The sequence below is a fragment of the Chlorocebus sabaeus genome, chromosome 11, assembly GCF_047675955.1.
Source record: "Chlorocebus sabaeus isolate Y175 chromosome 11, mChlSab1.0.hap1, whole genome shotgun sequence".
NCBI lineage: Eukaryota > Metazoa > Chordata > Mammalia > Primates > Cercopithecidae > Chlorocebus > Chlorocebus sabaeus.
In genome coordinates, this window is record NC_132914.1 from 19,957,249 (window position 1) to 19,972,212 (window position 14,964).

The following is a 14,964-nucleotide window of genomic DNA, read 5'->3' on the forward strand; positions in this document are numbered from 1 at the left end:
TGTGGTTGAAGATCTTTTTCTTCAGGGACATTCCTGAAAAGTATACATTGAGTAGCCCCTTTTTCTGTAATAGATTAAACAGGCAAACCCAGAAGTTCAGATAAGGTAATTTTTATAATTGCTACATGTTATTTTTGTTTGCTTTTTGAGAGAATTATTTGTGTTAAAAAGTAGTTTCCATTTTATGATCTTGCTTTTTGAGCTTTCCTATATCAGTTATTGCGCAAAGTTCTTACTGCAGGGGCCGCCCTGGAGTATGTTCTTGAATTGTTGGGGGTGGTCAGAAGGTTAGGAGCACTTCCTTGATTTGTTTTTTTTTTTTTTTCTCCTTAGGGAATGACCAAGCCAGTCATTTCTTCTTCTGTGAGACACGGGAAGAAATAATTAAAGAGGTTTTTATAGAGCAATGTGAAAAGTTGGCTTTTTACTTTAGAAAACTGATTTTATGGAGTATTTCTCAGGTGAAACCTTTGTATTATTGGTGAAATTATATACATATGAGGCACTGATTTTTTTTCATGTTTTATTTTTAGTACGAAAGCAGGCACAAGTTCAGTATGCCACTTAGAGTAAATGTTTCTAGGATCCGAAATAACACTGATGTTAGTCCCTTTACTGTGATCACCTTACTCTGCTGCTGCTTCTACTTGTCACATCTAAGACTGTTTCTTAAAATAGAGCTCCCCAGCAGTAATTTTTCATTGTATAGCCTCATCGTGCACGTATTTGGTATGAACTCTGATAAGAGATTATGATGTTGACATCATAAGAATTTCCCCCTTTTACAGAACGTGAAAAAATGCATACATTTAGGTTAGGCATTGACTATATATTGGGAATGTAGTTTTAAAAACTGTACAGGTCTGGCACGGTGATTCATGCCTGTAATCCCAGCACTTTGGGAGGCCAGGGCCGGTGGATCACTTGAGATCAGGAGTTAGAGACCAACCTGCCCAACATGGTGAAAACTCATCTCTACTAACAAAAGATCCAAAAAAAAAAAAAAGATAGCTGGGTGTGGTGGCACTCCTGTAATCCCAGCTACCCGGGAGGCCATCACTTGAATCCGGGAGCCAGAGGTTGCAGTGACCTGAGATTGAGCCGCTGCACTTAGCCTGGGTGACAGAGTGAGAATCTGTCTCTGTGTATATATATATTTGTATACACACACACACACACACACACAGAGCTGGCCCTTACCCTTGTGTATATTACAGTGTAAATATAAAACCCTCATGCTGAGTTTAAAATTACAAAGAAAAAGTTTTAAAAATTCAAATAAATTTGCTTTTTGGTTGAGTGGGAAAAGATGAAATTAAATGAATACTCTATGTCAGATAATCTGCCAGGCCCTGGGGATACGAAGAGGAAATAAGCAGTCTACACATTCTTAGAACTTCATGATTGATTTTGTTGATAGTTATTATTTAGTAATGCAGCAAAATTTATCTAATATCTAGTATTTTCTAGGTATGGTGGTAGATGGTAGAGATACCGCATGCTAATAAATGTTTTGGTTTTTTTTTTTTAGATTTTGAGAAAAGTTATTTAAATTAGAAACTATTTTTACTGATTTTAAATTATTGTCCACTTGTTTTGTCTATTATCTTCCACTTATGGAACACTTAACTGTGTTGCAGGCACTCTGCTGGGTCTTTTATATGCATATGTAATTTATTGCGTACACCATACCAACCTACCCGTCAGTTATTGAGCATTTATGTACCTGTCACTGTGCAACCATTTAATCTTACAAATGAGGACCCTAAACCTTACAGGGCTGGCAGAGCTGGGATTCAAGCTTGAATCAGGTGGGTTGGCATCCTACCCAAAAAGATTTTTTAGCAATTGTGCTTTATGTATAACATAAACAATAGGTCATCAGATTATTAAAAATTCCAGATAGTAAAAGAGGCCTTGGAAGATTTAAGTGATGCCTAACTCTGAAATAATTAGTCATCATTTTATGTAATATATATGGTATCTGTTATGGCAGCTTTTTAAAAAACCTCTACTCATGTCAACGAATACGGCTACCACCATAAACTTAGTTCAAGTTTATAATCAGGTTTTTAAAATTTGTTTATAAACTTAGATTTAAACTTAGTGTATGTCCTACAATCAAACGTCCTGTGTAAAGGTGGCTGTATTATGCTGGTATCATTGAAAATTGGTAGCTTGAAGAATGTCTGCTTTCAGTACACTTCGTGGATGTCCTCTTCTTGATTTTCTTTTTTTTTTTTTCCTTCAGGTTCCATAGTCAGACTTCCACTGACTATGGTTTTCCATTTAAAAGAACAAAAAAAGAACTAGTAGCTAAAATTTGCTATAAAAGACATTTCACCTGCTTTAGTATTGCCTCACCGCCATCTGACTGTATCCCTGCCTTCCCGATTTCTGTGGCTATAGTAGAAATCTTGTGTAGTTTTTGAAGGGTAGAGAACAGATCTGTTTGTAGTTACAATCCAGTGGCATAAGCTGACCTCAGGATATACCAGCTTGCTTTATTAGTGACTTAATTTTCTTACTGTAGTAAATTGGGTGTGATTTTAACTTGTTCATTCTTTGTATATGTATACTTTAAGTATACATATTTTGTATATATATATATTTTAACTTGTAAGTGATCAGACATCTCTATCATCGTCTCTGAATTAAAATTAAAATTGTTTAACTCCTGAATAATTCAACTAATGTTATGCAACTTGGAACATAAGACCAGACACATTACTGAATCTAACATTTCAAATATTTTCTAATGTGCTTTTAACTTTTGCTGGGCACAAATGGAAATTCTCTGCCTCTGTCATAAAAAAAGAGTTTGTTATTGTTTGGTAAGACAGATTAAAACACAGCTGGGAATGAAGTAGTTAGCCCAGTCTCAAAGACATTAGCCTCCCTCTGTTTATTTCCTGCCGTTTGTATTCCTAGAAGCAAACAGCTGTGCATTCCATTTTATTCTTTATTCCTTTACTTAAAATCTGGATCCCAAAAGAAGTAAATTGGGCATTTAGGCTTAGAAAAGTTGCCTTATCTTTAATTTTTATTGCCCTTTTCAGTTGAAACAATGATGTATTCATAATCTTAAATATTTTTAAAAATAGTTACCCACAATCTCACCATCAAACATTTTCATATAGTTTACCCGTAATATAGATACCATTCAGTAGTCTGCTTTTCTCAGTAGATGATTGCTGTAACATTTTCTTACACATCTATAGACTCATAATATTAACCTCTGCTATTCTGTTTTTCTGTTTATTCTGTTATTAAACGTTTCATTTAAAATTGTGTACAGTTCACTTAGTTTCAAAATAATATTACTTTCAGTGATGAACAACATACATTTTAAACTTTAAAATGTCTTTTCTAGACTGACTAAATGTTTAAATTCTCTTAAAGCCATTTATGCTATACAAATTAGCATAGGTGTGCAGGTTTCAGTTCAAAGAATGTCAGGTATAGGTAAGTAAAAACTTTAATTTGACCAATTGAAATAAATACTTAAAGTATTTGAAGCCCTTCTTAAAGATAGGCAAGGCCTTTAGGAATGCATGAGTGAATTCATTTTTTATGTATATACAGGAATACATGATCATACATAATTATGTATAATTGGCAACAGTAAGCTGTTGATTATAGTAAGCTGGTGTGGGTCCTTCATATGTCAATTTGTGGATGGTGGAATTAAGACGATCTTGTGGTAGAGCATAGTTGGCTTCTGTGATTTATTTGTTGATTGGACCCCCATATAGCTCTCATTTTAGTTAACATCTTGTTATTTATCTGTCATCCGTGGACTGACTTTTACACTGTTAAATCTATTTTTTAGTATGTATTAAGTAAATAACTTTGTGTTTTAGTTTTTTCTTTTATTTCTCTTAAAATTATTTATTATGACGTGTATTCATAGAATTCTAGTGTTCTTATTTTTAAGATAAAGTTCATATTATTGAACACTGACAGTCATTTCATCCCATTCCTGTCATTTTCTTCATCATCATCATCTGTCTTACAGTATGAAATTATACCTTGGGTCATAAATTACTCCTTTCATTCTTTTTAAACCAAAAACTTTTTAATCTTAAGTTGTTATATTGCAACCAAATGGGACATAATAACAATATACTCCGTGAAAAAAAAAAATGTTTTTTCTGAATATAAAGAAATGTATGCTTCTATTGGGAAGTATAGAATATCACACCAAAAAATATTAATACCTGTACTCTGCCACTGTATATGTAACTACCGACACGTATTCTTTCAGTTTCCTTCCTATACATTTATATAATAAGAGAATTGGGATTATAGTACACACATTCATAATTTGATTCACTTAATGTATCTTGAGTATTACCTATTAAATATTGTTGTACATCTTTTTAGTAATTATTAGAAAAACTATACATATCGATGGTAATTCCTCTGCCTTTTCAGCCTTCTTTTGTCAACTACTGATGAAACTTTTTTATGTAATAATAAACAGTGCTGTGTCAATGTGTGAGTTTTAGATTTTTGACATTTTAATATAAATTTTAATTTGTAGGGGTGTAGAGGCTTACAATCTCAATATTGTCCTAAGAATATTTGTTACTCAAGGATTTTATGGATAAATATGGAAATAGAATCGATAATAACAGTATTAGTAATAGGAAAACTTTAAATTTGTAAAACAAAAGAGTAGGGTTTTGTTTTCATTTAAATCAAAGGATTTATTATAGAAACACTAGTCTTTTAGTCTTTTGTTGAAATGTTCAACACTGTTTTGTTTTGTAAATCTGTTTGAGTTTTTAGAAGTTCATGTCCCTTTTTAGTAGAGCTGTATTAATATTTTAAGTTAGAAATATTCAGATCATTCTCTGAATAAAGGGATTAGGACAATTCTCTGAAGAAAGGGAGTAGGAAAACTATGTATTTTTGTTTTTTCCCCACTCTTTACTTCCATTATTTTAAAGGAAGAGAAAATGAAATGTGCCAATTGCCCTCACTTGCGCTCCCAAGTGATTGTTCTCCCTCCCCCCAAACCCCCCCAGCTTATTTGAGTTAATCATTGGTTCTTCGCTGGAAAAACACTTTAGTGAATGTCATAAAACTTCCATCTGAATTGAACAAAATACATTCTCTAAAAATATTAATACCTAATTTGTAAGAAAACCCTTTGTGTATTAAGAACTAACAGATTTACCAGTTAGCTGCTTATTAAACTGCACAATCAGCACCCCTCTCCCGTTCCAATTCCGTGTCTCCACCACCCTCATTTTTGTGGGCATCCCCACAGAATTCCATTATAATTCACAGCTTCTCAGGTGATCCCAGTGTGCAGCCAACCAAGGGTGAGAACCACCGTTTTAAACTGATTTAATGATAACATTTTGCTCAAAGTAAAAACCAAATGTCTATAGATTAAAAGTAGGACTTTCACTTTCTAAAGTGTGTTGGCCGTTCTTGCTCCCTAGGATTAGCAGAGATTGAGATACTGATAGATTGAGAAGATACCAGAAAAACCATTTCTAGGAGCAAAAACTTTTTGGTGTTGAAAGAAGGTTTACTGTAACATATGTGTTCTGGGAAATTAACCAAGATTGAGTATATGGATGCCAACTTCAAAACAGAACTGAGAATGTTCTTTCCTTCAGGGGAAAGAAGGATAATCTTGATTATATTCAAATTAGATGTTTCCTTTTAAAGCGGGTATCTGCAGTAACTGTAATTTGATATGATATATCTAAATTCTATTGGTGACGAATCAGAGGTACCACTAATACAAGTGTGGCTTGTTGCATGCATCCATAATGGAAGGAAATGCTAAATTTTAGTTAGAGAATAGTCAAGATAAAGGAAAATTTATTTTCTACCCAACTTAGTGTGTTTTCTGAATTCATCTCTAGACCCCTTTGATTCCTCTGGATTCCATGGAATACTAGGTTTATATATGTTAGGGTCTGTCTTCATCTAAAAATTATTTATTTCAGTGGATAGTAGAGATAACACTGAAATAATGTGCCTTCCCCCAATGAAATATACATGTAAACATAGGAGGCAGGCAAAGATTGTCATATGTATTAAATTATTAAGAATTTTTAGGGTTCAATCAAGCTGTTTTGCACATCGACAAATATTTATTGGGCGTTTTTAATGCTAGGTACTGATCTGGCTAATTTTACATACATTATCTAATTTTAGATATTCTCTATTTTATGGGTAGCATTTACTTTATACCCTTTAAAAAAGACATGTGAAATGGTTGACAAATTAAAGCACAATGAAAATAAGATATAAATGAAATTGGAAGTAAGTTAGCTTTAAAAAAAAAAAAAAAAAGGCAGAGAGCCTGTTGTCTGCTACCGGGACAGGCCATCTTTCTTTTTAATGAACTTCAGCAACTTTACTGAACAAAGATAACCTAATGAACATTAAATTGATATCGAACAAGTCATTCAATCTCCCTGCCTCTCAGTTTCCTCATGGACTGTGACAGCTAAGTGCCCTGCCTGCCTAAGAGCGTTGTTGTCAGGACTAATGAGACCAAGAAAGCAAAGTGGTATCATTATGAGCGGCGATGGTGGTGGTAGAAAGTAACTCACAATATTTAAAGTGTGTGAGGTGTGGCTAACACAACTAAATCTAAGACAGAATTTTACAGTAGGCTAGGACTCTAGACTCATCTAGTGTCTTCATTTTATGCAGAGAAAAAAAACCTAATTTTTTTTAGTGCTTTTTAAGTGTCAAGAAGCATTGCTGGCTCTTTTTATATGTTGTCTCCTTTAATACTTAAAATAATTTGACAAAGGTAGGTATCGTAAATTCTCCCTTCCCCCTTTTAAGCAGATGAGAAACTTAAGACACAAAAAAGTAGCCAGTTCAACATCATGGCTAGTTAACCAGGATCCAGAATTTGAATTCACTTTCATTTGATATTTTCTGCCATACTGTGGAGGCCTTGAGAGTCTGTTTTGTCTGAGATGAAGGTTATGTACCTTCAAATGTTATCCCTGCTGTCCATCACTGATAAGTTTCAGTGTCCTGGAAAACTATGTTTAACTTCTTGTTTGTGATTTTATTACTAGTGTTTCAGTGTGGGCTTCCTATCTATCTCCTCTTTTCCTGTTCTCTTGGGAAAAATAAAATAACTCATTTGGGGCCGTTACAAGTTTCTAATTTCCAGATTACACCTGAGTCCTCAGTAAACACTCAGTGGCTCTTTGAATGGCCCCTAACCCCCTAACCACCTCTGTAGAAGTTATACAACCACATCCTTCTCTCTCAATAGAGAAAAGTTGGCTGACAAGAATGTTCTTTCTCCAAATTTTTCCTTCTACCAACCAAACTCAGAATTTTCTTCCATTTTTACTTCCATTCTTTCTGTTTGAAGGGGTAACCATTATTCTCTCTCCAGAAATTCTTCTTCCCCTTTTGCTATTGATTTCCACCCCCTGACCAAGGCTCTTTAGGATGTTACTTGGGTAACACTCTTTTCACTTTATTTCTTCAAATCAGAAAACTTGCTTAAGCCACCCCCTTTCTGAAAAGGCTTCTTTTAACTTGCCCTCATTCTTGATATTTTCCCCACTTCTTGCTCTCCATATTTTAATTAATTTATTTATTTTGAGATGGAGTCTGTCTCTGTAGCCCAGAGTGGAGTGCAGTGGTGCGAACTCTGCTCGCTGCAACCTCTGCCTCCCGGGTTCAAGCGATTCTCCTGCCTCAGCCTCCCGAGTAGCTGGGATTATAGGCGTATGTCACCACGCCTGGCTAATTTTTGTATTTTTTGTAGAGACGGAGTTTCACCACGTTGGCCAAACTGGTCTCAAACTCCTGACCTCAAGTGATCCACTCGCCTCAGCTTCTCAAAGTGCTGGGATTACAGGCGTGAGCCACTGCTCCTGGCCTTTCCAGATAATTTTTTTTAATAGCCAGATTCATTGACATCTTTTGAATGTGACTATTATGTTAATCTTTCTTTCTTGGCACCATTGCCCACCCTTTAAAATCCCCTTCTTTACCTGACTCAGCACTGCTCTCAGTGGAATCTCTCTATGCTTCTCTGAGGACAACTCATTCTTGTCCCTTGGCTCATCTTCTACGTTAAATGCTGGTGGCCTTGCTTGCTTATATCCTTGAGGTGTGCTTATTGTCGATATCTGTTCTCCCTGAGTGACCTTGTTCTCTCAATATATATCATCCACAGCCACAGTTGATACCTCCTAAAGTTTTATCTCTGGCTGTCTTCTTTCCCCAGCTTCAAACCCTATTTTCTATTTCGTTTTTTTGAGATGGAGTGTCGCTCTATTGGCAGGCTGGAGTGCAGTGGCGCAATCTCGGCTCACTGCAACTTCTGCCTTCCAAATTCAAGCAATTCTTCTGCCTCAGCCTCCCTAGTAGCTGGGACTACAGGTGCACGCCACCACGCCCAGCTAATTTTTGTATTTTTTTTTAGTAGAGACAGGGTTTCACCATGTTGGCCAGGATGGTCTCAATCTCTTGACCTTGTGATCTGCCTGCCTCAGCCTCCCAAAGTGCTGAGATTACAGGGTGAGCCACGCGTCCGGCCCCTTTTTTCCATTTCTACCTGCGGATATCACAGACTTATCAGTTGAAGATATTCCAAAGTAAACACAGTCTTTCTCCCTGCCCTTTTGCCCCGCCTCAACTCCTCCATTTCCCTTCTGTTTTTTTCTCCTCAAAAGCAACCAACCAACTAACCTCAACAAAGCTCACCAAACCAACTAACCTCCCCAAAATAAAACAGCGATAGCAAAAATACCCTGCTCTGTCCTTCATGAAGACTACAGTCTTTGGGACACTCACCCACTCAAATTATGTAGAAGACCTTAAGAGTCAAGAGATTTGGAGCTGCTGAAAATTTCTTTTCTTGATGGGGTGGAGATGGCGATCTCACCAGTGGATACATTGCAGGTCTTCAAAGAAGTGCTACATGATGTTTGATTTTCCAGTTTAGTAGTCTATGTAAGAAACACACACTGTCTGTCTCATGATCACAGCACTATTTATGTCAGGCTTACACACACATGCATCATTGCACCTGATACATGCCTGATGCTCAGTAAACATTTGTTGTTTTATTTAGAAACCGAGGATATGAGTACTTCACCTCTTTTCTGTGTACTCTAGTTTTGTTTTGTTTTGTTTAATTTATAAATTATATTTTGGATCAAAAGAATCTTATTTCTGGACAGGAACTTTTTATGTTACAGCATCCTAGACATCATTTTACAGGTTTTTAGAGAGTGTTTATTTAATCAGTTTTACATTGGCAGTGATAGGCTCTTGGACATTCAGAGGTGAGGGCTGAAGTACAGAAAAGAGTTAAACTAGAAACCTGTAATACCTGTTCAACCTGTGCTTTAACCAAGACTGGGAAGTTTCTCTGTAGGATTCACTTGGGGGAACTTCCTACACTTAGTAGTTTGTACTGTCATTTATGCTCTAAAACCTCTGTATTTTGGTCGTACTATTCAAATGGCCAGACCCCTTTGGGGGTACAGTTTCATCATAGTTATACAGTGAGCAAATTTGAAGAAGGTTCACAAAAGGGAAAGTACAGTACATCCTCACTTAATGTTGTCAGTAGGTTCTTTGAAACTTAAAGCAAAAGGACATTCAGCAAGTCCTTGAACCTTGTTTTCCTCCTTGTCATTTTGTGACAAGGTAGATTTAAAAAAGTGATTTTATTGTACTTCATTTCATTTTATAGATGGCAACTGAGGCAAAAAGAAGGCAGTCACTGCCCAAGGTCAGACCGGCAGTAAGTGGTAGAGTTGGGATCTGGCTCCCAATCCCGGTTCTTCAGCTACATTATGCTGCCTCTCATAATGTTCTTTTTTTCAATAAACTGTGTGTGGGCTTCTAAAATAGTAACAGTTCTTTATATAAAAGGGGAAAAAAAAGTCTTAAATTAGAGCAGGGTTGGAGAAAGTTCAGCTTAAACTTAACACTTGACTGAATTTTATCTGCCTTATTCCATGTAATATTGACCTCATCGAAACATATTGTAGTTATTTAAGCATGTCATGGTTCTAAATGTCTTGCATCTAATGTTACCTAACAAAATGGCAAAAGGTAACAGTGTTACCTCATTATCCCTGCTTTTGCCTTTTTTTTTTTTGAGTGTCTGTGGCTGTCTTTTCCTAAAGGTTCTGTGTGCCGGTACTCATCTTTCACACGTTATTGATTATCACGCCTAAGTGATCTGCCACATCCCAAATTTGTCCTTTCATACCTTACCTGACTAGTGGCTGTGATCCAGGAACTTTTCTCCCTGGCACCTATGCAAAGATCGGTGGCTGCCAGCTCTAAGTTCCGGATCATGATTTCTCTACTCTCTGCGATTTACTAGTTAAGCATCAACCTTCCATGTTTGTAACTATAATAATGTAGATAATGATAAACTGAACTTTAAAGACCTTATGTATTTATCTTTTCCCCCCTTCTCTTTGAAAGTAGTAATGACCATGGCAGCATGAATTTATTTTTTCCTAACTATGTGAATCATCTGACCTTTGATTTGTCAATCTTTGTGACTCCTATTAATGTATAGTCCACCTTATATTTGTTTAAGTTATCAAATTTTCCAAATTAGCCATTGGTTTTAAAACTACTAAGTATTATCTTTCTGCTACCAAAAACATAAAAAATTAAAGAAGTCACTAAGCATATATTCATCAAGACAGATGATAACTACTCCCTGTAGACTTAACACTTCATTAGCAAACTAAAACTCTTCACACACCCATGCCCCACCTTTCCCACCTCATTATTTACCTGTTGTGTCTGTTAAGGATTGTTTGCCTTTTTGCAATCCATACTTTATATAGATAAGTGATGAAAGCAATCTCCAGAGTAACCTTGGAGCAGTAATCTGATCTCAGATTGTTCTGGGAGCTAAGAAGAATAGAGCCAGAGAGCTAAAAAGAATGTCAGTTTCAAAAGGGATACTGAACATAGCCTACTTATATGATATATAAAAGTGACATCAGATGCAATTGCTTATTTGGTTTAGGAACCTATGCAGAAAGAAGCCTTGATTGTAATGTGGGCATCATACTTGCTAACAGCACTCTGCAAGTCTTCTGAGGCTTAATTTTTTTTTTTTTTTTTTGCTTCGGAAGCATGGTTGTCGATAGAGCTGGGATAATTTTGTGTGTGCGTGATTCTTAGGCTGACAGCTTTCAGGTTTTGAAATCCTATCTCTTCTCTATTGGTTTGACCTGTGTTGTCCGCATTTTTTTTCATCTCATTTATTTCATTAATTTCCTTCACTCTACCCAAAGATGATTATTTGGCCTCTACTTTGCACTAGGTGGTGTGTTCTTTCCTGGGCTTTCCTGTTGTGAGTGAACATAGACATGGTCGTTGTACTTATGGAGTCTTCACTTTAGTGGGACAGGTAGTCATTAAACAACTGTCATATAAATAAACATAAAATTACAACTATGATAAGCTTGGTGAAGGAGAAGAATGCAGTGTTATAAGATGTCTGCAGGAAGTTGACTACATTGAGATCCAGAGGATAAACAGGAATTTTGTAGGCAAAAAAGGAAAGATAGGTCATTCCAAGCATACAATAGTTTGCCAAAAATCCTCTGGAGGGAGGAAGCATGGTGGGCTCGAGGAACTCAAATGTGTGTCTGCAGTGCATAGGACTGAGAAGTCTGGGCAGGTTGAGGCAAGTGGTACGGGGTCATACCAAGCAGGACCATGAAGACGACCATGTTAAAGATTTTCTTTCATGTTTATCATAAGAGCAGAAGGTTGCCCAGCATCATACTTCTGTTTTGGAAAGCTCACCCTGTGAGAAGAGATTAGAAGCCTGAATGGATATAGGAAAGTCAGTTAGGACGTTCTTACAAATATCATTTAAATCAATTTTCAGTTAGAAATTGGTGCCCAGATTTCACTATCTTTGTGCTTTGTATTTGGGTTTTGCGTGGTGGAGGCTCATCTTTCCATTTGCCTTGCAAAGAACCATGAAATCTACTTGGAAGTAAGTGAAGGTAAAAGTTACCTGAGACCCCTAGCTGTCTTGCCCCTGGTCTCAGATGATCGACTGTCATTCTTCAAGAATAAGCTTAGGTGAATTGAGGTTACATGTGCCATCTTGATTTCTGATTATTTTGGGGCTTTCACTTCTGTTAGATATGGTGGTAGTGGTGGTAGCAGCAGCAGCAGAAGTGGTCATTGTAGTCATAGTAGCAGATGCACACTTATGTCAGACACCATCCTGGGTACTCTCCATATATACATTCATTGATTTCTCATACAGTCTTATGATCTGTTGGAACTTATATTTCCTCTACTTAAGATGAGGATGAAACCTAGACAGATTTATGAAATTGCAGAGTGGCCAGGCATGGTGGCTCATGCCTGTACTCCCAGCACTTTGGGAGGCTAAGGTGGGTGGATCACTTGAGGCAAGGAGTTGGAGACCAACCTGGCTAACATGACGAAACTCCATCTTTACTAAAAATACAAAAAAGTTAGCCAGGCATGGTGGCATACACGTGTAATCCCAGCTACTCGGGAGCGTGAGGCATGAGAATCGTTTGAACCCGGGAGGTGGAAGTTGCAGTGATCAGATATCGTACCACTGCACTACAGCCTGGGTGACAGAGCGAGATCCTATCTCCAAAAAAGAAAGAAAGAAAGAAAGAAATTGCAAAGCACAGGTTGAACTCAGACAGTTTACTTCTACTATGAAAGCCTGTAACCATTCCTATAAGTGGTGAAAGGTCGAAAATGGTTAGAGAGTTTAGATAGAACCCAAGGTCAACACTGCACAATAAGTTACAGAGGCAGGATTCTAGCCCAAGACTCCTGAGCCCAAGCTGTATTTCTAGGTGAATTACAGATATCAAGAGACTAATTTACTTTAGTTAAAGAAGGTCGAGTTGCAAATGTCTACAACTGACTTACTTTACAGAGTGTTAGCCCATTTTCTAGACATTACTTTGCGTAACCAAGATCACATTTTATATGTAACCTTGAAATCATAATATTCCATTTTAGAGTTACACTGTAATTGACTAAACTTCTTTTAATTTTACGTAAGAAAATATTGTATGTTATGAGAGTAATGAAGAGTGTATGGTGCTTACCCACCAGAATGGCTACAATAAAGAAGACAGAAAATATGAACTGTTAACAAGGATGTAGAGCAGAGCAGCTAGAATTCTCATACACTGCTAGTAGAAGTGGAAATTGGTACTAGCACTTTGAGATACTGTTTGGTAGTATCTCCTAAAACTGAACATATGTATATGTATATCCTACGACTCAGTAATTCCTCTCTCAAGTAAGTACCTAACAGAAATACATATTTTTATTTACTGAAAGACATGTACAAGACTGTTCATGGTAGTTATATTAATAATAGGAAAACAATTGTAAACTACCCAAATTCCTGTAAGTAGTAGATAAATTGTAGTATATTCACACAATGAAATACTTTTTAACAGTGAGAAATAAACAATCTACAACTGCATTTAACAGTGTGGTTAAGTATCATAAACAGGTTTTGATGCATATATCTTCACATCTTTTAAGATATTTTTATACACTTACAGATTTCTTTAAAAAGTAAAACTGCTTCCTGGTGTGTGCCTGTAGTCCCAGCTACTTGGGAGGCTGAGGCAGGAGAATTGATTAAACCCAGGAGGTGGAGGTTGCAGTGAGCCGAGATCGCGCCCCTGCACTCTAGCCTGGCGACAGAGCGAGACTCCATCTCAAGAAAACAAAAAAAGTAAAACTGCTGGTATCCTACTATATTATATTAGTTAGGGTAGGCCAAGTTACTGAATATAAGCCCAATATGTAATGGCAGAAACACAACAGAAGTTTATTTTTCACTCATGTAACAGTCCAGGATAGATATTCCAGGCTGGGCCTAGATTGGAGAGCTGTTTCTATTCCATGCAGTCTTTCAGGAACTTGGGACATTATCTCCATTAGCAGTCTTCAAAATGTAACTCACTTTCTGCTCATATTGTATTGCAAAGAACATAATCACATGGCCACATCATACTATGTGACTATGTGAGGGGAGGGGTTGGGGTTGGAAATACAGTCTACCTGTGTGCTCAGGAAGAACATACTTTGTTAGGCAGTAGTCTTTGGCATACACATTATTTTTGCTATTTTGTTATCTGTTTCTTTCTCACACATGTTAGTGCATTGTGACTGTCTTTTCACATCAGTGAATATAAATCTCATTACTGTTTTTAGTGGCAGTAGATTATTTCATCGAACAGATGAGATGGAATATAATTGAATGCGCTCGTGCTGGTGGCTTGTTTGTTTGGATTTTTGTTACTAACAGTACGGCAGTGAACATCCTTGATAAGAAAACTGCTTTTTTTAGGGTAAATTATTAGAAGTACAATTGATGAGTCAAAAGGTTTGCCCATTTTTAAGGTTTTGATACATTTTCCAAATTAGTCTCCAGATAAATCTTCAGTATTCATTTTTGTTTGGCATGTTAGTCATTTTAAAAATTGATTTTAAGTAAGGCATTTCATTTGTATTTTGGCTGTCATTTCTTTATTCCCATAAAAGTTTTTTTTTTGACGTAGTCAGATCTTTTAACTCTTCGTTTTTTGGTTTCTGCCTTCAGTGTCATATTTGGATTTACCCTTAGATTATAAAATAGCTGTTTTCCTTCTCTCTGTTTTTATTTTTTATATTTAGATTTCTAGTCCCTCTGGAAATAATTTTGCATACAGAATCTAACTTTATTTTTTGCTAAATGGTTGGTTAGTTGTCCCAGTAGCATTAGTTTTTAAAATACATATATACACCCACCCAACACACACATATATACTCACACGCACATATACATACACACAGAGAGAATTGTATGAACATATGTGAAATGATTCAGAACTGTTTTTATCCTTATAATTAGTGATTAGAGTATAATAAGGTAGAAAGTAACAGCTACTGGGTCAT

The 14,964-nt window shown here is 36.3% G+C and overlaps 1 protein-coding gene across 18 annotated transcripts in view; it reads left to right on the forward strand.

The window, feature by feature from the left end:
• PLEKHA5 (pleckstrin homology domain containing A5) overlaps positions 1-14,964 on the forward strand; it is a 249,361-nt gene that overhangs the window by 26,587 nt on the left and 207,810 nt on the right. Inside the window, exon 4 of one of the 18 annotated variants that reach the window (XM_073020530.1) lies at positions 334-10,481. The exons of the other annotated variants lie outside the window; for them this stretch is intronic. Within the exon in view, the coding sequence (XP_072876631.1) occupies positions 334-340 (7 nt within the window). The 3' untranslated portion in view covers positions 341-10,481. Of the gene's footprint in view, positions 1-333; positions 10,482-14,964 lie in introns of those variants that run through there. 18 annotated transcript variants of the gene reach the window in all.